Source organism: Pecten maximus, chromosome 6 (assembly GCF_902652985.1).
Source record: "Pecten maximus chromosome 6, xPecMax1.1, whole genome shotgun sequence".
Taxonomy (NCBI): domain Eukaryota; kingdom Metazoa; phylum Mollusca; class Bivalvia; order Pectinida; family Pectinidae; genus Pecten; species Pecten maximus.
In genome coordinates this window covers 19977168-20003122 of record NC_047020.1, presented here as the reverse complement: position 1 = coordinate 20003122, position 25955 = coordinate 19977168, and the positions used below count along the sequence as shown (strand labels likewise).

At 34.0% G+C, this 25955-nt stretch overlaps 1 protein-coding gene across 1 annotated transcript; it reads right to left on the bottom strand.

The window, feature by feature from the left end:
• Positions 1 to 683: 683 nt before the first annotated feature.
• LOC117329187 (multidrug resistance-associated protein 5-like) lies at positions 684 to 25610 on the bottom strand. The gene is given in 33 exon segments (XM_033886994.1): positions 684 to 853; positions 1336 to 1500; positions 1913 to 2026; positions 2242 to 2320; positions 2699 to 2858; positions 3366 to 3549; positions 4357 to 4446; positions 4706 to 4892; positions 6957 to 7239; positions 7519 to 7648; positions 8159 to 8353; positions 10416 to 10594; positions 11116 to 11232; positions 11522 to 11669; positions 12316 to 12519; positions 12999 to 13071; positions 13630 to 13754; positions 14011 to 14082; positions 14223 to 14287; positions 14543 to 14711; positions 15335 to 15442; positions 15929 to 16077; positions 16323 to 16407; positions 16626 to 16688; positions 17087 to 17260; positions 17706 to 17791; positions 19104 to 19200; positions 19202 to 19252; positions 19775 to 19922; positions 20822 to 20986; positions 24530 to 24643; positions 24854 to 24989; positions 25476 to 25610. Coding segments are annotated over 32 exon segments (4200 nt in total). The 5' UTR covers positions 24976 to 24989; positions 25476 to 25610; the 3' UTR covers positions 684 to 754.
• Positions 25611 to 25955: the final 345 nt, after the last annotated feature.

Below are 25955 nucleotides of genomic sequence, written 5' to 3'. Positions count from 1 at the left end.
AATTTTAACGTTCGGAAATTAATATATATGTATCGACATATCGGTTCTGTTCTGAAGCTTTTTTGAACCAGTTTACAGTTATACAGTTATACAGTTTACAGCCTGCATACATATAAATAAATTGATTACAGCATGTTACCAGTACAATTAATAACTTCCCCAATACACACAGTACTTTAGACTATAATATACTGTATAGACGAACTATCTGTGAGATATGATGTTTTAATATATAGCTTTGGAATGGTAACAGCTTTTAAAATGATTGATATCTATAAACATAACCAATATAAATGTTTATTTAAGTATTGAACTGTTATCAGATGCCATTATACAGTCGGTATGAATACAATTTCGATGCCAGATCAATAGAATGTAGCCGGTTATTCCTACAATGACCGACTTAAAGTAAATTGCGGTAAACAATCTTATAACTACAACGTGGTTTTTAAACGACATGTAGACAAATGCAACACATAATGTAAATATTGGTGTAGTGATCTATTAAGTAGCTCGATGTTCTCGACCATCGACCTTAATAGTTAAGAAGACTTATCATTTGGCAATCAAACTAGCCTCTTTCTTGTGAATCTAGACAAATGTCATTGTACTGAATGTCAAATCTCTAGCAGGAACTACTTATTGGACAGGCATGGTATATAATTAAACATATTTTCGTTTGGTTGAAATGAATATAATTTAATCACAGACGCGAATCAGACAGGGTCTGTTATGGAGAAATATGAAAAAGTCTTCACGGTGATGGTGTTTTAACAGTTTGAGCTCTGATCATCCTGTTAAAAACTGAGTGAGGATTAGCTAGTAAGTTTTGTGGGTGTCCGGTTTCCAAAATCTGCAAAGACAATACCATTTATAGTTTATAAAGTGCCTAATCAGACGAAATTATCCATACTTTGTTCACACAAAAGTACGATGAAGTATTTAGTGTCATTCAAATTAATAGATTACAGTTCAGCAGATATCAAAGTGTTAAGATATGTAAATGCTAGTAGCTAGTAACGATACGATATTGAAAGTCGTATGGGCCAAAAACTAATATCAGGAGCAGCTGTAGACCATGTGCTGCTCACTATTGAAGTTCCACCCTCTGTACCATCACCCATTAAAGCATAGTAACGGCAATTGTAATTGAGCTAAATCTTTTCTTAATCTTCGAAATGTCACTCCTGACATGAACAATTTCACCTCTTTCCTGATCATTAACACAGATATTTGTACAGTCGATCTCTGACATGCCTATAAAATAAGTACGCATCTATTATAAGGCAGTACAGTATACATTCGATTATAAAGGTATCGGATATATATAAATACCTCTCCGGCCTCCATGATGAGTATAGTGTCACAGTGCAGTACAGTGTTAAGTCTGTGGGCGATCGTCAGAACCGTACAATCGGAGAAGTTGTCCCGAATTGTCTGCTGAATCAAAGCGTCTGTAGATGTGTCGATGGACGCTGTTGCCTCGTCCAGTAAAAGGATCTGTGGAATCAGTATGGTAATGACTAGACTAGATGAGAAACACAGGGGCGGAATATTAAAAAAATATCTAGTTCAATCTTGATGATATTACAGGTCATAAATTTGCTCTCTTATTTTTCTCCTCCAAGTCTGTTATGGTGTCAGTCCTGTCCTTCCTGTTATGCAATATTACGACGGTCAAGATGAACGTACATTAAAAGTTCACAGCAGGATCAAATTACTTGACAAACTTTCTACAGTGCAGGGTACTCTGAAAATCATTCCCGCATGCCAGCCCTAACAGAAGCTTTACTTAATTCATAATTTTTATTTATTTTATTATTTTTTTTTTTTTTGCTGAAATTAATCAATTTTGATTAAGTTTTAAAATGTAAAGATACAATTATTATGAACTAATTTTTCTAATGCTTACTTTATTTCTACGAAGTATAGCCCGGGCCAAACATATGAGCTGTCTTTCCCCTACAGAAAAATTCTCTCCATTTTCCTCCACCTCAAAGTCAAGTTGCTCACCAAATTGACGTATCTGAAAATACACAAACGTAGTTTTATTTATCATTTTTTTTTATAATGTGCCCTGTCTTTGTTATATCAGCAGGACAAATAAAGATACATGTATCACATTAATCTTCTGTTATATTCTACATATTTTTTAAACTTCCTGAAATATATTCTGTCAATGATAATATACAGTTTGCTAAATTTAAATCATGCTTTAAAAAAAACAAAAAAAACAAATACCTTTTCTTTCATATGAACCTGTTCCAAGGCGGTCCAAATAACCTCGTCTGTATACTTAGAAAATGGATCCAAATTATACCTGTTGATTAATTCATAACAGACCTCAATACTGAGAACATGCATGCATTAATAACACGGACTCATTATGTTTGAATAAAATGTAAGTTATTTTGTTAAAATTTCGAGAGAATTAATGTACTAATGTATAAAGACCATTTAAGAGTTTATCTAATACAAAACAGTACGCAAGGTGGAAATATCCCATATATTTTAATAATGTAACTATTTAATGATTCGAGTCGTCTGGTGGTTAAGTTTGGTGTCATTTACGCATCATATGTATATCAAAGATAAATTACAAACGAATTTTTCGACTCGTAGTTTTCGTAGGTTATATTTCCCCAAAACACATGCTTGGAATGATGTGTTTGCTTGACATCTGTTTTAAACATCGTACCTGATTGTGCCGGTGAAGAGGACAGGGTCCTGAGGTATGGTGGACAGACGAGATCGTAGAGTTTTACGTGGAATGTGGGCGATGTCAACTCCGTCTATGTAGATATGGCCTTCTGACAGATCACAGAGACGGAACAGCGCCGCGGCCAAGGATGATTTACCTGCATAAGAAAGATGACAGACCACACTCTTTCGTAAAGTATTATTATGTTACAAATAGTACGAAATTAGACAAACAAGAATACGAAATCGAGGAATCAATAATCAACTAAATAGCATACATGTCGGACAAAAAAGTTTCTTTTGCATCAGTGAAGCAGTATAAAAGATTGTTGACTAAGAAAGGTAACTCTTCCCAGTTGTCACGAACTGTACTATAATCAAAACAAGGGAACATTTATCCTTACGATGTGTGATGTTTTTATGAAAGATATCTGGATGAGATTTTAGTTAAGGAAATTTATGATAAATCTTATGTGCCTTTGTAATCTCCGTAAATCCTGTCGTAACTCCTTCAGCATTGTACACATGTTTCGACTTCGTCTTTAAAACGATAATAATCGTTTAATGGTCCTAGAATCTGTATTTGTCTTAACACGTAATGATTGACATCACTATCAGTTTTTACGTAATGTATTCATCCCAATAAGCAAGCAAGAGTAACCTACCGGCCCCCGTCCTGCCTACGATTCCCACTTTCTGTTTCGGTTGAATATCGAAGTGGATATTCCTCAGAACTGGATCCATATCCTTCCTGTATCGCATCAATACATCAGAAAATATCAAACGTCCCTCCCGAGGCCAACTTTCGTCCGGAACCACAGAACTAGTATCCACTTCTATTTCCAGTCCCTTTCATGAGGAGAATATTTAGAAATAATTATGTACCATTTTATAATAACTTAATTCGAATTGAAGATTTAATAATTCAACCATGTGGGTACTGTACTCGAAGGCTTATTGATATTGAATTAATCTAATTGGGGCGTCTACTATCTTGATCAAAAGTGTAGGTCCAAGATTCATCAATGCTCTTTAATCCCTTACCTTAATGCTGTTCATAGCAAATCATTAAAGATATTAAGGGAAGTTCATTAACAAGATTCCCCTTCAATACATTGATATTTCCTTAGGAAAACATTAATTGGATGATAGTTGATGAGACAGGGACCAGACTGAATGCTGATGAAGCTCTACTCAACCCCAAGTATCGCCTCTTGGGTGAGTCATATTTTATAAATGAAATCCAGTTTTCATAATATATACATGTAGAAGACTTGTAGGAGACTAAAGAGAAAAGTCCCCGAGAGGGCGGCACGTGGACGAATTGACGGACTGTGTGCCGATCTTCCTGGGTAGTGACATTACCTACCTTCGGTCATGTATTAGGTGAAGATCATTAATATTAATTGCACAACACGTCTGCTTATCAGCAAGTAAGTAAAAAGTTTCGATTTTGGTTTGCTGACATACAATGCTAATTCAGCCACTTCATTTGTTTTAAGTGCGTTTTCTACGATATAGGGAATGATACAAGTTGTTAAAGCTCTGAATTTGTTATTCGGTCTTATGTTCCCAGTCATTTCGGTTAAGATTTTCAACAGTTAACTATACAATCCAGTGATTACTTTCTAACATACAAAACAGTGTCCAACTTACCGATTCGTACTCGTGAATTCGTTCGATGGATGTGAATCTCGCCTCGGTTTCATTCAAAATTCTTACTACGAACTGCATCACAGATACTACCTACAGTACAGGTGCAAACATATATAATGAAATCACGATATCGTTACACAAATGTGAATATATAATGATATGCTATCATATTTCTTACTAATTTTGGTAATATATCTTTTTTTAGTCATCCCTTTATTAACCATATTCAAAATTTGGTACTATTAACTACCCATCAATGACAATATTACAGGCGCAAGTGTTTCTGAATGTTGATTAAGGAAAAAATTGGAAAAAATAGACATACATTACCCGCATTAATTGAACTCACCCTAATGGTCAGTGAAAGAGAGAGTGCGGCTAAAGCCGGAGCGATTGTTCCTTTAGTTAGGATCATGGTAAGAGTAGTGGCCACTATCATGAGAGAGGAAGTAACATCTAGTCTCAACTCAATCCAACGCATGCTTCCTTCGAACAACATCAGTCCTGTTGACGTCACATCAGTATACTTCATACAGCTGGTAAAGATCGAAATGGGTGATATACATGTATAACATATATAATCATGTGATATATCCTTTCTGTGTTTAACTATGATTTTTTTTCTCATAAAAATTGATGTAATTGTTTTATGTAGACTATAATTATATTTCTCACTACTGTTATTAGGCTTGCGCACGATTGATTTAAGGATTGCTTGTCAATTTTGTTGCGTGCATGGACTGATGAAGGGTAGTGAACCTCGTGGAAATGAAGTGAACTGCGAAGCAGTTCATGTACCATTTGCACGAGGTTCACTCCCCTTCATCAGTCCATGCAAGCAACAAAATTGACGATCAATCCTTATATTTACGTTAACTAAATTAAAAACTTCGCCACTAGATTGCAAAATTCGGTCACAACGGTGTGACGTAAGTTTGTCATTTTGTAACATTGTTATACTTATCGTACATGTGTGCACAGTAGTGGAACAGCAGACAGTCAGCTATTCTCGTCGCCAAGGCAACACAAATATAGTCCCATACGCGTTTTGATTATTACGATGTTGATACACATAAATACGATATTTTCAAGGTAAAATATTCATTTTTATCCTGCAACTGCCACCGCATTGTCGGAATACACCCACCGTATATATTTTGCTGTATACGGCAGTGACGGAAAACAGCTGTATTTTGGAATCTTAGCACGTGCGTCAGTTCGACTGACCTCCTTCAAAGTGAAACTACGTTTAAAAGGCGAACATATTTCTGTTATTTTTGACACCGTTTCAATTAACAATGGTTATTTTTGATGAATATTTTATGGCTTTTGCAGGATAAATAGAATTTGTGCTCGGGACAGAAAGACAAAAGTGGCTCGCCAAGGCTCGCCACGTTTGTCTTTCTTCACCCTCTCCAAAATACAGCTTATATTTTAAGACACTGACCATGTATTCTCTATATAACAAATATTTATGATATTGTATAATAAAAACTTAGCAATACCCATACAAATAGGATTTAAAGTGCAGTGTTGACAGTATAGTATGTGTGTGATTTGGTCACTCGAGACACAGGGACCGGTTTAAAAAATGAGCACAAGGTTAACGTGACGACAGCTGTTCAGTGAAATATCACAACATTAAAAAACAGAGTTTGTATTCTTTCTGATGCCTTGAAAAAAAGGATTTTGTAAGGTTTTATAATTTGAATGAATGTTGGATTTTTAGTCTTTCGATTATTTATAGATGTCATATGTTACTCAAAATTTAACGCCGAACCCCTGTGACCGTATGTGATGCAGTCTAATAGCCTGGATATCCAGAGCTCCAGAAAAAGTGTAACAATATGGATTTTAGTCGCTGGTTAGCTAATGATGTACATTGTGCTCTTGAAATATTGGATTTCATTGTCGTACTGGCGTTTTGGGATGTAAATTATGATAATAGTAAGTAAAGAATCATTGATTTGAAAATCGCGGTATTCGACAGGTTGAAACTTGTGTCCTCCATATGTTTAGATTGAGTCAAATTACGACAATAATGTGTCCCTGTGCTTGATATAGCATACTGTTACTACAGTCTGTTTTGTGTTGTTAAATAGTGTTAAAATTGAGGTTTATTTTCTGTGACCACTAAAATGGTATCAAGCATGGCATTCAAGATACAGCTAACGTTAGACCTACAACGCTAAGTAGGTCATGAGCTCGGTGCTATCGGGAGTGTCAGTGTTCTTTCAGATAATGTTTTCTTAACTGTCTGCATTATACTGGCATTTTTATTAGCACATAAAGCGGCTATTCCACTTGTGTTCATATACGTTTATAGCAATGTTACACAATTCACAAAATGAAAGTGATTCAAGTCTGAGGCGGTACAGAACTCGATCGCCATTGTAAACTCAGTGAATGTATTCACACGCCGGCAAGAAAGTGATTTGTCTCTCAGAACAGAAGCACGCGACCCAAAATCTTCAACGGGAAATGAAGTGATCTGAGTTTACTATGTTCATTGAGGCGGAGCGAAGTGAAAATGTAAATATTATTCGATGACATCATTATGAAAACCACACCCCATGACACTTAATTGTGAACAAAATTACTTAAGGATAAACTGCTTCTGTTGATTGAAGGAGACAATGGTAGGCAGACCAGTTCCAGAAGTGGTCACGTGATTAATGAGTGGTGAGCGTGCAACGTTTTCAAATCGTTTCAGCTGTCGAGATGCTTCAGCAGAAATTCTTTTAAACCCGTAATATACTAGAGCAACAGGTACGAATGCTATCGCAATCCAGGGAAGGTTCACAGCAGATGACACCAGGGACATTATAATCAACAGCATGGTCTGAAGTAGCAAATCCAGAAGATTTGGCAGAAACACGTCACCTGAAATATTTATTAGAATGATTTTTTAATCAATAATGAAACAAGATACTAACCTTTGCTTGGTATCTGAGTACTTACCAAAATCTGGTTAATTCATGTATGTAACGTACAATGTAGTCTTCAACTATTGCTTCAAGTACCAATTGAAGCGAAACTTTTTCACTCATATTTTTCCATTTTATACCAAAGCGAGTTACGTACATGTATATCATATAATGATACTGAACAAAATCCTCAACTAAAAGTACATCCTTCAATTTGTGCAAGGCCTTTATTTACTTTCATCCAAATCTCTGGAGAACCTGTTGAGGATACGTCCGGGAGGATTAGCATCAAAGAACGCCATTGGAGCTTTCATGACTTTACCAAGAGCTCGATTGTGTAGTCTTCCGGAAGCTTTTACCATCACCTTAAATATAATGAAGCCTTGAGAGGTGAAATATATTCGATTTTGATATTAGAATAAGCGATATTTATTATTGTTGTTGTTGTCATTGTTGTTTTTATTAAAATTAAACTTTTTTCAATTGTTTATGTATCATAATGCAATTATATGTATTTGAGGATTGTAATAAACATGAAGGTGTGATGATCGAAAGTTCCGCAGATAGTACTGTCAAGAGGATTGCCAACTCACAACTAGCATCATTTTCAAATATTAATCAGATACGGGAAACGGTGAATACTGAATAGAGATTATATAACACGGAAGCACAGGCTTAAAATGATATGACGTTTATCTGTTTTCCTTTTGTATCTATTTGTATAAAAATTGGAATGTATTCATGAGCATTAAACGTTAAATTCTTCTATTCAATTACCATCGTCAAAATAGAGTATTTTGCAAGATTGATACACTATTTAACCAAAATAACTCAACTTCAACCTCAAACTTTTCAGATAATTAAAAAGCTTTTACCGTCGAAGCAATGATGCCTTTTAATGCCGTGAAAACACAAATGGCTAACAGTGTTGCCAGGTAGACTGTGAGATAAAAATCCACACCATCAGTCTCGTCAGGTGACAAAGTAGACTGGTACAGGGAAGCTGTTGTTACGGACTGTGAGTTATTGACACTCACGTTTCTGGTAGGAGTATCTATCGCAGAGGTTGTCTGAAAAGTCGAAGACCGTATCGGTGTCAATTGCTTTATGGGATGATTGTATTTGTTATATCGGTAACTAAATGTGCAAATGTTTCATTTCATGTGGGATACACAAGTTCCTTAACAAGAACATTCTTCAAAAAGGTACAATTATGAAAAAAATTAAGACTAATTTTGTTAATTTACTAACAATATAGACTTAAGGAAACCTGGTCAGCTTCCAATCATGCTTAGCATGGACAAACGTGTTTTTCCGATGTGTTGAACTTTGAATAAAATCCGTTATTATGGTATTAGATTTCTCCATTTTGATTGACCGAATGAAACCAATTCATTTACTGTATTGGTTACTACTAAGTACTTTTTAAAGTACCAATATGTATAACAGCATTTAAGGGGCATCGAAACAGCAAATCCAGCCAAAACAGTTGATATTTTACAAGGCTATAAATCCCCACTAGGGTGCAATTTAATAGAAATAACTTGATACAATTTTGATATGTATTATGGCAAACTGTGGACCTTGCTGTTGACATTTAATTTGTTCAGTTGCTTGTAAATATCAACAAAATATGAGAAAAATGCATGTTTCAGGGGGATTTAATTAACTCATATGTATCGCATTTATTGCGCAAAACAGTCATGTCGTTTTGCTCACAAGATTCTAAAGCACAAAATAGGAGCATTGGTTTGACGGGGGGTGGTTTTTTTTTGTTTAACGTCCTATTAACAGCCAGGGTCATTTAAGGACGTGTCAGGTTTTGGAGGTGGAGGAAAGCCGGAGTACTCGGAGAAAAACCACCGGCCTACGGTCAGTACCTGGCAACTGCCCCACGTAGGTTTCGAACTCGCAACCAAGAGGTGGAGGGCTAGTGATAAAGTGTCGGGACACCTTAACCACTCGGCCACCGCGGCCCCGGGTTTGACTAGATTTGGCTTTATGATATGTATTAACACTGATTTTATTTTGACCTTGAAATGCAAATGGCGGTCGTGAATAATATTACACAATTATGGCATATAAGAAGGTATTTCAAGCGTCAAAAATACTCTTATTATATACTATAAAGAACTCTAGAAATGACAGGAAGACTGTTTTTAGAAATAAATGTTCATCCGTTGAGTTTGGGGTAAAAATGTCTTAAAAATGTCATTCTTACTATAATCAGATGTCTTAAAGGTATGATATAGGAGCATTTCTAATGGCTGAAATGCCCCCTTTATGCCATATTTGTGTAATATCATCCACAGCCGCAATTTGCATTTCAAGGTCAAAACAAAATATGTGTTTATACCTACATAAAGTCAAATCCGGTCAAATAAATGCTCCTACACTGTGCTATTTTTCAGGTTTAGTTATTTTTGTGACTTAGAATTATTCCATGCTATAACTTACCACAAAGTAACTCTATAGAAGAAATGGTTAACATCTACATCAAATTATTTGTGATTTTAAGACACTACATGTCCAAACAAACATTTTGGTATATTATATGACTGTTTTTGTGCACATTATAAGATATTTATTCGTGTTTGAAATTCAACATTATTCTGCTTTATAGATGACCCTTAAGTATAGACACGCATGATATCGAAATATAATTATAAGGATTGAAGTTCTTATATGCCGACGTATGAAAGAAACGACAAAAAATGGCCAACAAATTATCATCTGTGGTAAGGAGACCTGAAACACAATGCGCTTATGTCTTTATCAACCCCTGTGGAACATACAGCCGGAGCTGCTATTTCTGCGCTAACAGGTTACACACGACATTATTTCTTGTACTTTCCTACCATGTACTCCTTTACAAGCTGAGTCGACGTTATAAAGTTTCTTGTTCAATCATACAACACAGTGCCCACGCCAAGGACACGAACTAGCAACCCTGAGGTCACCTTGTCCAGTTACCAACCACTAGACCAACGTGTCTCAAATATGTACAATGAGTATCAGACATTTTGAAAAGGCATATCTACATCATCATCGGCATTCATCACGTAAACAAAAACAAATAAACCGACACAAGTGATATATTCAAATATTTATATAGTGTGTTTACATATTTACCGTTTCTCCTATCCAGATGCCCAACCACCAGTCTCCGAAAACCACAATTCCCATGGAGATGATATACAATAGTAAAATGGCCGCAGCGACCGTGAACCCTCCGGCAGCATTTATGTACGACTTATACGTTCCAAACGTTACCATGCCGAATCCAGCATCCTCTTTCCGAGTCAGTTTTCCTTTGGAAGAATAAAGATGTATATTTAGCGTATAGAAATGAAAGCAAACGGCATAAACAGACAGAAAAATACATTTCAAGATTTCTGTGTGACATTAGCGGCCAGAAAAAAGATCAAATAATAAGTAGGTTAATCAACAATTTATGAACAAAAAACATTTCTTGTATGTCGAAATAAGGCTTAGATCCATCATTGCTGCTACAATCTGACATCCATTCTATACGCATTAAAGTTTGTATAGTAAGTTTGTCAACTCAACAATAGATATGATATACATGTGTATAGTATTACATAATGATATCATCATGGATTGTGATGGTTAGTAATCTACTCACAAATTGACGAAAGTTGCACATCTGCGGGTAATATACTGTATAAAATTAAATGTTAGTGTTTGCTTTTTTTCGTGGGTTTGAGATTTCATGTTATATTGTACAAACTTCGTTGTTCCATAACAATGAAAATGAATACACAACGAACTCTTTATGTTATATAATGTGTTCGCGCAATTTGTACCTCACCTTTGCTCTCTTTAGAGGATGAAGTGTCATCTCCGTCTTTGCCCGACTTAGATTCTCCACGCTGGTTAGAAGAACCCTGGTCTTCCTCGCTCCTGCTCGACGTCGATTCTTCTTTTCCTGGTAACAATGATAACTGATATCAATAATATCAATATGTCGTTAAAAAAGGCGGCTTAGATTATGTTTGTATTTATTTATGTTTCATATTGCCGATGAGTAAAGCATCAGTAGTAGGAGACGTTTCCTCTTACAGACGTGTCTCCTTGTATTGTTTGAAGCTCATATCTTGCGAGTTAATAAATTTCTTTTTATTTGATTTGGCAGAGTTATCCATGGTGTCATGAAAAATACATTCAATGCAAATATGATATTGAAATAAGTAATACGTAATTTCCTCCAAACTAACCTGTGGCTGCCGTGAATGCACTTGTAGCATGAAACTGACCCAACATCGAACTATAATAACCGCCGTACTCCAGGAGAGATTCGTGTGATCCATTCTCAGCTATTCGACCTTCCTCCATGACCATTATTTCGTCACAATGCTTCATATACTGACAATCAATAATACCAATCGTTTATCAACATGACATAGGCTCAAATTGATATATTTGCTGTAATTAATACATACTCATAGCAACTTACTTACCGGATAGAAATGAAGTTTTATAGTGAGAATATCTTTCTACGCAATAAACATTGTTTCGTTATTTCCAAATTAAGTGACAAATCAAAGTTATGTGTTAGATTGCAAAAGTTGCATTGTCAATTGTGCTGTCATAGTGGCCCTACATAATTCTTATTGTGATGTCGTAATGTGACACGGAAAGGAAAATACTAAAGCATCTTAAGGAATGGAGTAGGAGATGGACTACATCCTTGTTATGTTGATGAACAAAGGTAATTTTTCACTCCTGGTTAGGGTATTTTCATAACTGTTATTTATGCTACGTACACGGGACAAGTCTTCAAATGTCCCTTTACGTTTTCATTTGGGGAGGAGGAAACAGATATTTACATGTTCTTTAATGACCTCAAATTAAATTTAAAAGGAATCTTTATTGAATAGCCTATGTTATATAGGGCAATCTGTGATGAGACTATCTGTTAAGAAGGAGAGGTGACACGAACTGAGGGAGCAGGTAGGGAAATACATTCCAGTAGCAATATTGTGCAACAATATGAGAATATCCAGGCTACCTGTAACTGGTGAGTGACCAGGATAACGGTCTTCCCTTGTAACATTTTCTTGATACATCTGTGAAACAAATGTTGTCCCACGTGGACATCAACGGCGGACAGTGGGTCGTCAAGGAGATATATGTCACTTTTACTGTAGACCGCACGTGCTAGACTCAACCTTTGTTTCTGTCCTCCGCTGATGTTGATTCCCTTTTCGCCAATCTGCAAGTGTCGTTTTAAGGAAGGTATTGTTCTCTTTACTTCTGATACATGTAGAATCATTAGAAACAAATTTGTATCAACATCATGCTCTCTTCTTTGCCGAATTATTTGTTTGGTAGGGTATAGAAATGGTTGAATCCTAATATTATCATATTATAATATATCATAATATTATTAATTATCATTATAGCAATATTAGTTTTAGTAATACATCATGACCCCAACCTAGCCTAGCCAGAAATATCCGCAGCTTATACCACTGCGCCACATCGGCGTTCCCTGTCGTAGTTGATGAAAGTAGTTTTCTACATTTGTCTTTGTCGTAGCATCGAACATGCCGATAATCTCTTGTCAGGGAGAAGTATACGACTGATACAGTGTAAATTGCGCAAACAGATATAATCAATATGTAATATTACATTTTACGAAGGAAATTATTTTGCTATTATAAATCAAACATTCATTAAACGATACCATACCTCTGTTTCATCTCTATTAGCCAACAAGTCTAGGTCAGGTTCAAGTCCACAAGCATATATCACTTGGTTGTACCTGGATAAAAACTAATACAATTATAAATTTGTACTCAAGTTTCCTCTCGTGCGTCTTCATCCGGGTAAAAAGGATGATTTGTTTCAGGTGAAGTTATCATATAATTTATAATCCGATTCTGATCATAACAACATCTTATTCTATAAACATTGATGTTATTCGTTCACCAAATTTCTTGTGATATTGACCAAATAAAACTTGTATTCTTCGACAATATGAGTAATCTAACATGTTAAGAAATGGGGCAGGTTGAGACAGCTTTAACTGCATGTACATCAGAAATCTTGATAAAAACATTAAATTTTGTTCTGCATTGTTTTCTAATGGTGTGGCACTAGATTCAGTTTACCGAATTGATTTACAATGTGATCATACCCTTTTTTCAATTTTACCAAGCAGTTTGAAAATAATTATGCAAATAGTTCCGTATAAATGTCTTGCATTCTACGAGTCGCTGTTTATGGATTTATTGTTCACAGATTAGAAAAAAATAATTCTATACCTTATTTTATCGAATTTGACAGTCTAAACTAATGAGTAAGATAATTGTAATCTTACCAATCTGGGTCGTAGGGCTGGCCAAATAGTACGTTTTCTCTGAGAGTGCCATTAAAAATCCACGCTTGCTGAGCTGCATAAGCCACATTTCCTTTTACCGCCAGATGTCCTACCAACTGTGGCATCTAGTGTAGAGGATATAAACAAAGTTAAATTCGGACAAAGTTAAAATGGGGTTGGTGTTATAGCAATGCAACAAAAAATCGATATTACGTTAAGGTAGAGATTTTTTATGTACGAATACTCCAGTGTTATAACATTAATGTTATTAGTTATTTTGCAAATACTCAATTACAGAAATAGAATGTGTACTTAAAAAGATTATATACGTTCTTTTATTTTATCTAAAAGTAATTATTATGACTGTAAGGGGCGTCTTACTCGTCCAAGGATGGCAGAAATGAGAGATGACTTTCCACAGCCAACAGAACCACATATTCCGACAAGTTGTCCCTGGAAAATAGTGACACGATTCGTCTGATATCTGTTTTCAATTGCTTAAATGTTTTGATTTTGATGTAGTTTTGTGTGGATGTTATTTAACCAATGAAAGATATATTTTGTCGTTTACAGTATTAATGTAACTGACTTACCCTTTTCACATTCAAAGTGATACTGTCTAGAAGTAGAGAGGAGGAACTAGAGTTTCTTGATACATCTAAAAAACGAAACATTCTCGAGAATTAAACGATATCATTCCGGATATTTTCGACTTGAACTATATTCCGTAAATATTCTGAACTATTTTGTTATTGTTTTTTTTTAATAATTTCAAACGTTTTAAATTGTTCGCCATTACTTGGAAATAAAACTCAAAATAAATACTCAAATAGATATAAATATTTTCAATAATCGGTTAATCCGTCAAAAAATCTGTTATAAATATTGTATTATATTTGTTTTAAAGAGCTACCTCTGCTTTTCTTCTTTTTCTTTTTTCGTTCTGTCTTTTTATCAGACTTGTTATCTGGAATATCGGACATAGGGTTCCATTGAAACACAGCATCTTGGATCTCAACAGCGTTAGTTTCATCTAAAACTTCCATGCTAGGACTCTGGTATTCCTCTCTTAACATCAGCTTCTGTTAATAAAAAGGTTATCAAACTTTTCTTTTATTGCATCAATATAAACAAAAACATTTTGTTTCAAGATAAGTTAAAAGGAGCTCTGACTATGTGCGATAGACGATCCAATACACTCTGACAATACAAATGGAAACGTCTTAGAGTAAAGTATACATAATAGATCCCAGATTATGATTGGAAATATTTGTAACAGTATTCGTCACAAAAAACAACTATTGTCTAGACGATCAACCATATTGCATATTCATGCCCTTTTATAAACAACTCATTTGTTTTAATGTTATCCTCAGTATGTTTTGAAATGTGCAATCTTGTGTGTTCTTTATACAGTCCTTTTAGATTTGGCAGATTGCCACTGCTGGAAGACGTAAGCCTCCTCCCCTCCCCCCCATCCCCACTCACCCCTTTTCTCCTTTTGAAATTCATTTAATTTAGGGTCATTTGTATATCAATATCCTTTCTATCTATATAATAATATTTTATTTCGGTTTCAAATTTTTTTAAATTAAAAGGTGCTTGTTTCTTGTGAGTTTTGTACCATATTATCATATGTGAAATAAAATCTATTGCGATATTTATCTTCCTTGGTACATGTGCTATAAATATCCATAATATTTACCTTTACTCGTTCGAACGTGATTCTTGATTCGCCGAGCGTACGTGTAGCAAACGGCACAAAAGAGACAATGACTCGTAGGAAGTCCAATGTAGACACCAAAGCAAATGCCTGAGTAGTAACAGAAGGGTAACACAACTATACAGTTTGATTAAATAATGACTTCTCTTTAACTCCACTTGTTCCTTCGACAACTGGCTGGAAATGATAATGTATAACATAATAACTATTTTTTCCATGATTTATAAAAAAAGTCATGCATGACATTTATACGATGAAGCAATAGGTAGAATGAAAACAGTGTAAAAAAGGTTAGATTTAAAAAAAAAATCACAGAGCAAAACACTCCATCTAGTAAAGTGTAGTCGATTTACCATTCATTTCATTACAAAAAATATTAATATTAACACTATTTTTCATAATAATTTTTACCAGTATTATTCTGTATTGCTTTCTATCAATCTTGATATTTACACTGATATATGCCAGTAAGTATTGTTTAATAGACATGATATTGAAAAACAAATAAAAACAAAAAACAAATCCACTAATATGTTTCTGATCAACTAATATATGTTTCGTTTATGATTAACTAACCGTAGATGCTGTGAGTTCGTTTCCAAATGCTCGATAGGTTGCGATGGTAGCGACGGATGCGATAGAGGGCGTCACAGGGATAATGGCGTTAGTTATAGAGTTTATGATGGCCGCTGTTAGTAAAACGCGCACTTCGCTTTTCCTGATGGCTACAATAATTGATAAATTAAATCGTTCAAAAATGTTTATGGATTTCTTTTTTTTTTATTTGAATGTAATATAAGTATCTTTTGCGGCATGGTATGCGTGACCAATATCTTTTAAACAAAAACGTAAACGTGATTTAAGAAGATATAAATAATGCAGTACGTTTTTATATAATTACCTTTGTAAATTGAGCATGTGTATCGAGACAAATGATTTCATACATTTATAGAATAAAGAAATACAGTACCTGTGATGGCTGACTGGAACGACTCCTCCCATCCGTACATCTTAATCATTTTCATGCTGTTAAGAACCTCAGTCATTTTCCTTATCTGAATAATATTATTAGTAGATAATGTTAAGTTTAACTTAATGAAGAATTTCTGTCTAATCAAAAAGGGTATAGCTCATCGTTTCAATTCAACTATTTAAAAAGTAAAACTGGAAGTTTTTCTTTATATGACAAACGTTACAGAATGCTCATCAATTTGCCGGAAATTTCTTCGAAAATTCAAGTGTCCGGATTACCGCTGCTGTCATCAAAACTTACTCTTTTGTCCGTGTGAATTAATGTTTTCCGTCTAAGAGTCGCTACCAATATTGTAAGTTGTGCCTACAATGAAATTTAAGAGAAAAGATTTCAAGAATAGCAATTATCCATAATAATGTATACATATAGCAAATTAAAAAATACAGGAATTCTACAGATATATAATATATACATTGAGACGATGCTTATATGCTCGTAATTAAAAAAAAAGATAATTCGAAATAGTAACTGTGAAACATTCTTATATGAGAGCAGCTAAAAGTAGTTATGTTAATAACAAAAATGACAGCACAACTACACAGTACTAGCACTACTATGAGTCAATATCTGTTCTAATGAGCCAATTTCATATTGTCATTTTTATTGGTGTATGCCATGGCTAGAAGCAATTTATCGCTCAATGATGCGTTAACTAATTGATTTAAATGGTTTAATGGATACATATCGTTATCAACTCTCACCTGTAGTTGATAACAGAAGAGGAACGTGCCGAGGGCAATGAAACACCAGTAACCAATAAGGTAGTAGGCATATGCCGTCCCAATGATGACGTAGACAGGGAGAGCCAACAGATATACAAACGAAATACAGTTGATAAATACTCTCATCGAGTCAGCCCCAAATATAGTAACAATCTACAATGTAAATTTGATAAAACAATAAGATAAATATGACATAAAAAAGCAAACCGAATTTAACTGAAATGTTAGTAAACGAGGAAAAATATTAACAAATTTATTGGAACCCTTTGGAGAAATCTACTAAACAGATGGACATGTTAATATCAGCTTTATCGATAACACCTGTCATATCAATAGTAAAATACAATTTACAGTATGAGACATGTGGAAAACATATACAGGGATCATGTATATCTAGTAATATTGCTATACCCCGTGTACCGTGCAAACATAGGGATCAATATATTTTGAATGACAAATCAGTTCAGATCACACGGAACGGCCTTTACACTAATTATTCGAAAAGAATATTTTCACTTATTATCTTGTAGTCTGTTGAGCTATATGACGGAAACAAAGGCACTAACTAATAACTTTAACCTTATCCTTTGGATCTCACCTCAGATGCTACTTTGCCTTTCACGCTCGTCAGTTTCATTATTTTCTTGTAGACAACACCTAACATACCAGCCCGAAAACGTATACCTTCAACAATGAGATGCATTAAACAGATCATTTGTTTAATATTGTTGTTTCAAATTTTTATTCCCACAATATTTCAAGAGGTATAATCACAGCATCAAGGCCTAATATCATCAAACTGCCGCAAAATTAAATCTAAATGTTAAGACATAGATAAAAAGGTACGTTTTGGTGATTTGTTTTCAATTCGCACAAAACATACAGTTTTCATGGGTCTTTAAATGCTAAAACGCCGATAGCGTAACTGGTTATGATAAAAATAAATAAAATGGCCTGCAGGGTATTGAACTGTTACCAATCAACAGCAATATATTTAAGGTAAACACTGAAATCATGGAACAACTATCAAAAAAAAAAAAAAAAAAAATTTAAAATATACAAAGTTAATCATAGACGAAACGAAAAACGAAGCAGATCTCAAAACGTTATCGACAATGAAAAATGATCAACTCAACAGAAAGAATGCCATCGAACGGTCAATAATTATAACAAAAGTTATAAGCGTCCGAAATTGATCGCTTGAAGGGCAGAAAATTACAAAATTATAGGTAGAGAGATTAAGTTATTAGTTGTACACTCACAGTTTAAAAGATAAAAAAGTGAACCTCACATTTGTGTAGGGTGGTAGTAGCGTAAAATATTCTACTTTTGATATTGTAGCAACGTATACTACAGTTCATTCTTGTTTTAAATCGAACAAAGTTACTCTTTTTTTGAAAATGTAGCATCTTTTAATATGTGAAATTACATGTATTGTAATTACATGTATGATAACTTTATTTATTATAACTACATAAAATTACAGCTACATGTATTATAAATAAATGTATTATATCTACATTTATGACATTTTACTAATGAAATATCGGAAATTGTTTATCCAACAAAAGTGATTTTTGTCACTAGTGAAAAAATATTACTTTTTCTATTTTGACCAATCAAAGAATGAACTTTGAAGCCACTCGGTAGATTTTGCTATAAAATGTAATAAACAGAATATTCGACAGTATCTTCAGTAATACCAAATAAATTTCACTCGTGTATTGAAACAAAAATCAAAATATTAGCCCAACTCATGAAATGTATGTTGTATTACTGAAGACAGTTAGATATCCTCTAGATATTCTAACAGCATGTATTAAAACTACATTGTATTATAATTACATGCATTATAACAAAACATATTATAACTGCATGTTATAGAATTTTGACCAATTTTTCCTATCCATGGACTTGACGCTGGATATTAATTGGCATTGGATAGGATTATGTTATGATGTGTCGTAATGCTTATTTCGGTTTCTCCGTACATTACCTGTCTGGACCCCAAAGAAAATGATGAAAGCAAATGAAGTAGCTCTCAACATCTGGCCGACCAGGTTCCCGGCCAAAAGTGCCATAGCGTAGCCCAAGGTCGGACGTTTCTGATTCCAGGTAGCTGACTACAAGGTTAGTGATGAAACCCTGAAGGAATATCACACTTTATTTACAGTCGAAATGCAAAGGTTATTATCTGACATTACAACCTACTCTTCTGTTTTATCAAATAGTATAACACAAGATGAATAGATAATACGCCAGTCATCAAACACCTTCTAGATCGCCTTTAATTGCTCTTTATACATTAAGTTTCTCTTACATATGGAACGTCAAGCTGCCTTAACTTAGCTGTTAAACAAGCCACTAAGTCAGTATAGTATAAAGTTGACCACCTAAATCTGAGACACTGACATAGAAGGTGATATTCAAAGTATCGATTTATTCTTAAAACTGTTTGAGAATATAATAAACATGTATCGAAATAAATGTTTCATGACTCATGCATCATAACAAAGAAAACACATACTCATTTGTCTGTTAAATTATAAAGGTTTAACATAACATAATTCCTTCAGAAAAATAAGCTATACTTCAAGAAATACAACCGTTTTGCTATGTGTAAAAAGTAAGAATGCGAAAATGCTTGGTGAAACATAATATACTTACACTCATGAAAAAGGTTAGCGTAGCATTGATACACACAAGCAATATCTTTACATACAATCGTGTCTGGATAAACTTTAGCCAAGCTCTAAAGAACGAAGACCCCTCGTCTCCGTGGCTAGCTACCTCTTGCTCCCATATTTGCTCTAACCTAATAACATAAGATATTTTGATATCAATAATTTTTTTATCAATGTAAATAATTCAAGTATTATTAAAAATTAATTTATCAATATTAATAATTCATTTATCTATATTAATGATTCATTTATCAATATAAATAATTCATTTACCAATATTAATAATGCATTTACTAAACGAGTAATTGAGTAGTCATTATTATTTTTGATAATGAATTAATTAACATTGACATTTGATAATTATTTTTAATAATTAATTGATAAGTAATTCATGTATTAACAATGCATTTATTCATATTAAAAATCATGTTAATATTAATCATTAACTAATATGATTAGTATTAAAAAAGAAACTGTTCATATTGATAAATTATTTTAATTATTCATCATATCAAATTAATATTAATAAATGAATTATTAATATTAATAGATGATTCATTAATATTGATAAATGCATCTTTTTCCATAACGGCTTCTCATAATTTTGATTATTTATGCATTCGTTGTGATACATAATTTCGCACTATACATAATAAAGCAATGGTATTTTTGTTGACACATGTGCAGTTTCATTCATAGTCAGCATTTTATATCCTGATATCGTATCCTTACTGAAATTCTTCAATCTCTGACATGATTACATGAACACGAAGACTCATTTACCTCCGATGCACTTTTATAATCTAACATTTCCTCCATACCTAGTCTATTTTGTAACGTGTTACCGGTCTTTATTGCTCGAGTGATACTAAATCATTGATAATACTGACGATTTACAAATTGATTAGAAACAAAAGATTTTATATCCTTTGTATGAATATTAATAATAGTAATTTGAAGTTCTTATGTACCTTCTGAAATATGAAAAGAATACCAGTAACGAGAACGAACTAGATTAAACAGGACTGACCTAACTGTGTTGACGTCACACGACTCCCAGTCGGATATTTCCCAGACATCCTCCTGCTTCAGGGTTTCGTCCCGGTGTCTGTAAATCTTCATTACTAGCGATGATATCCATGATATGGTAACATAGGAGAAAAAGCCTGCTTTGTTTACAGGAATCTTCCCGTCTCTGTAGATACATCACAATGTTCAACAATATGCATGTATATTCAATACGACAAATATATTTTAGTCGGGGATATAAAGCTCCGATCCTTGGACCATGTGACATATCCTCGGATATAATTTCCGCATAAGTATACATGCTAACTGTAACCACTTTTCATCACGATTTATAAATCTTAAGCTGTTTTATCATTCAAATGTGACATCACAGACGTCGTGGTATACATATATTATGTAGATAAAGTAAACAGAAATATGCCATACTAATGTGTATCACAAAAATGAAACTGCTTCCAGGATTTATTTTACTTTGTTGACGCTTGCTATTGAGGAAGATGCTGAATATTTATTATCACAGCATATTTTGTTGAAATTAGAAAAAAAAAACGCATTTAAAAAAAGAAAAGGAAAAGAAACCCAAAGATATAGGTGTGCTTCTTTGGGATAAATAGATATACTTTTGGTGGGGCTGCAAGCAATGCTTGTTTGCTGTGTGGCGTATTTCTGTTGACTACCCACCTAAGGATGTAAATTGTCATAGAACTTCTATTTCGTTCTAATACTGATGCGGAATTAGCCATTTTATGATCATTCTGTTTGGGTTATATCCTTTTATGGAGCCTTTGTATCCCGTCAGGGGCCCTAGAGCATACAGCACTTGATGGTCGCTGATAGGCTGTTTACTTTCCTTCACTTGAAAAGTTGTTTTTCACCATCGCCATTTTGTTTTGTTCTAGAACTAAATCTTAAATTTAAGCTATCTTGAAGCCCACCCTCATTCCAGCCTTATATAAGTGATACGATTTTTATGGTGTTATGTTTTTCTTTTTAATTAATAGATTTGCCAGTCGTAATTCTGTTGAATACCCACTTAAGGGCGTAATTCTGTTGAATACCAACCTAAGGATGTAAATTGTCCTAGAATTTGTACTTTGTTCTAATACAGATGCGGAATTAGCCATCTTATGATGAACTTTTTTAAAATAGTTCTGATGATAATAATTATAATGTTTCTATAATACATAGTCATATTGTAAAAGATGGTCTTTTCAATTCAATCATTGGTTTTAGTTTTATGTGGAGCACGCATAAAAAGTCATTACAATAAAACAAACGTATAAGCATGAACAGATTGTTGTAGAACTTTCAAGTTGCCATCTCACAAATAAAAACTATTAAATAATTTAATGATTAAATAAAGTTAAATACATTTTTACGTTATCGGTCATCTCAAGACTTAAACTATCTGCATTTGTGAATGTTCATCAACTACAGTGGAACTTCGTTAACTCGAACTCGGATAACTCGAATACCCCGCTTAACTCGAAGTACCTCGCCGGTCCCGGCCGAATTCTCTCTTTATCTTAGTAAAAAAAACTCGGAAAATTCGAATTCGGATAACTCGAAAAACTCGGATAATACGAAGTAAAAATTTGGTCCCAACAATAAAAATCCTACTTGAAATGTTCGAATAACTCGAAGTATAATTTTCGTCGATCGGTGGCAAACGCCGACATTTTTTAAGAGCTAGATCTAAATTCCGTTTGTAATACTGAACATATCGGCACTACTAACCTACATGCTATTATAAGTGTTTCATAAATTCATAAAAGAAATTGTCGGTTGAATCGTATAACAACAAGACTTGGTGATAAAAAGTACTGCTTTACTTACATCAGGTAATTTCCCAAGGCGGTCGCCGATATCAGTACACACGATAGTCAACAACTCATCTACCCGTTCGCTCAAGCGGAACTAATCTCTGACACACCGGTAGATCTACCCGGCTGATGTTTTTACAGGTGTAGAAATGACACAGTCACCGGCGCCTATTAAATCTTTAAACTGCTGAAACAATAGCGTAATTACTGCCGAGGTGTTCAGAGTACAACTGTAACGGTCAGTGCTGTCTATTAAATCGGATAAAACGCCAACTCAGTTACAGTAACATTTTATACGCACATGCGCAGCCCAACTTCCGGTGCTAATACACATGGAAATGGCGTGGTTATCAATAAAAAGTAAGTAGGCCGAACAAACAGTATTTTATATATGTCCAATAAAAGGTAATGGTTCTGTTACGTTTTGTATGCAATCTGTGTTAAACTTAAACGGTTATTTGTTTTGACATTAATAACTTGTTATTTTGTCGAATTCCGTTTTATCGTTTACCTTTTGCAAACATGACTTGCACATCAGATCGTTTTGAAGTGACTAAGTGAAAGAAACTTTATCGTGACTGTATATCGGCAAAACTACACCAAATTACAAGTGACATAACGAAACATTACATATATATTTACATGTATTGACCAGTCTTCACACTAAACTGATGAGCGACAGAGCGAAGTTATAATGATTATATAATGTTGACAAATATTGACCAAACTTTTCACCAAAAACGATAACTCGCTTAATTCGAACACTCGGATAACTCGAAGTTTTTTCGTAGTCCCGTCGACTTCGAGTTAACGAATTCCACTGTATATCGTTTTTTTCCTGTTATTATGATATACAAATTACGTTTAATGCTGTAGATATGTTGCGTACTCACAGTTTACAGAGTTCAGAATATACGAAACTTTGTTTGTATTTTTCTTACAACAAAGCCTGACTCATGATATGAGAATTCTGTGTTTGATTACTTGTAATATTTCTTTACTTTACAATAAATACGGAAACAGTTGTATCAACCTATACAAATCACACTTGTTGGCTCCGATAGAAGCGCGCGAGGAGTCTTATTGTGAGAGTAAACCGGAGTATTCGGGGAAAACGCACGTGTGGCAGGTAAACTAATACCTTTACACGTCTGATCGGGGAAATCGAACCTCGCCAACTTACGTGAAAAGCAAGTGTGATAACGCTGTGTTACCCGACCACCGTATGAAGGTTGTACCTAACTGTAGTATAACATATGCTACAGCATGACTTGGAATCATAATGTGTGTACATTAAGAATACATAATGTTCAACATACATATTAATAAACTTATATAGAAGTAGGCAGAGTTCATCCCCTGATTTTATATGGAAATACTATTCATGCCGTTATACTTGAGAATACCTTAATAAATACAAACTAATATATTAACTTAACATATTAAGTTCCTGAATTCTATAAGAAGTTAAGTGGGTTCAGAATATTCCCATCTGCTCCCAATTCTTTTAAAATCATCCTTAAACCGAAGCTATCGAATTCCTAAAAAATGGAATATTCGTATACCATTTCTGAAATTCTCATTTTTATTTGGCCAGTTTTTTCTAATCTTTCTTGTTGAATTTGATACCTGAAAAAGTCATAGAAAGGAAGAGTAGATGTATACTAGAATTGTATTCTTGTAACTCTTACTTAATTCATATATATTAGTTGTTTAAAACGTAATTGTCTTTTCGGTTCGCTTGCCTAATCATCTGACAAATACATGTTTCAAATAAATTAATAATAATTAAAAGAAATATTTCTAATTAATTGAAGAGAATCTAACATGCCTGGAATATTCAAACTTCATATTTTAATGTAAAGTTTAAGAATAATAGTCCTTACTTCGAAGACGGTCGAAATGGCTTCAATGTTTTGAGTGAAACAGAATACTTCCGGTTATATGAAGAACCAGCATGACTGAACTGACTATCCGTAAGTCCATTTAAGTTTCGTAATCTGGAATAATAAAACAAGGTTATGACACGAAAAGCATTATAACTACATGATCAGTAAACAAACTGATTTGTACCAGATACCATGGCCCGATATCATATCTATACTTTTCTGAATGCAGCAATATTGTATTCTTTCAGCGAGTATTTTTGTGACAGTTTTTAAGTTTAGCACCACTGCCAATGAAACCAAGCATCAATTCAAACTCCATACCTTATATTATTTCCTTCCATATCTGGGTCACCGTTTATAGCAGGATTATCAAATGACAATTTGTCTTTCCTCTCCGGAAATATACTGAACTTCCGGAGCTGTGGCTGTCCATCATCGCTCATGTTTAAGACTTTATCTAAAAAGGTCAAATAGAAAATTCAATTAAATTTCATTCAAATATCAGTTGTTTTGAAATCTGATAAGAACATGTCAAAGCATGATCCTTTCTTTGTTTGTGTTAGTGTGAGTCTGTGGTACTCACCACCACTTAAAACTTATCATTTCAAAACCAGACATACAAAAGACACACAATAGGATAGCTGTCGTAAAAGCAAATTAAAACAAGGTACTGACTGGTTGGGTAATATTCTATAGGATGAAATATTAAATAGTAAATGCTGAGTAAATAAGCTTTCATCCGATTTCAATACATCGGTGAAATCACCTTTAAATATACAAGGTAAAGCTTAAGTCTTACGACGAAAAAAATATGCACAATTAGAATATGTTAATATTTCAGCACTCTATACTGCACCTATATAGAATCATGTTACATGTTTATATTGTTATTGACATCATTCACAAAAAGTCTCAAAAATCATATGTAATAAATAATACATACACTGTTGGATATCAAATCAGCAGCAATACCGTTTAACGGTGTAACCTTTCCCTAAGGTGTTCAGCTTGTAGCATTTGTCCCTTTGAAATCATTTGTAAGTGTAAACATTACAAAGGGTTGTGAAATCTGTTCATTCTTGTAACATTATGGAGGTGAAAGGGGGGAGTGATGCATAATTAAGCGTTGTCTAATATTCCAACATGACTTGAAGCTCCTTTCATTGGCCTCTGATTAATATACCGCCCTATTTTGTGATCCGTGTGAGGGGAGTGAGATGTATTACAATGTATTCAAACACATGTCGCCCTCCATGCATATAATGTTTCCTTCGTTTGGTTCGTCACGTTAAACGTTATAAGCCTAAATTCGAGTCACCTAAGCACGATTAATTGAACTTGTGTGGGATGTGTTTCAAGCAGATTGGTAATAAATGATTGAGATCTGGCCGAAGTGTTAATGTCATATTAGGGAGAATACATT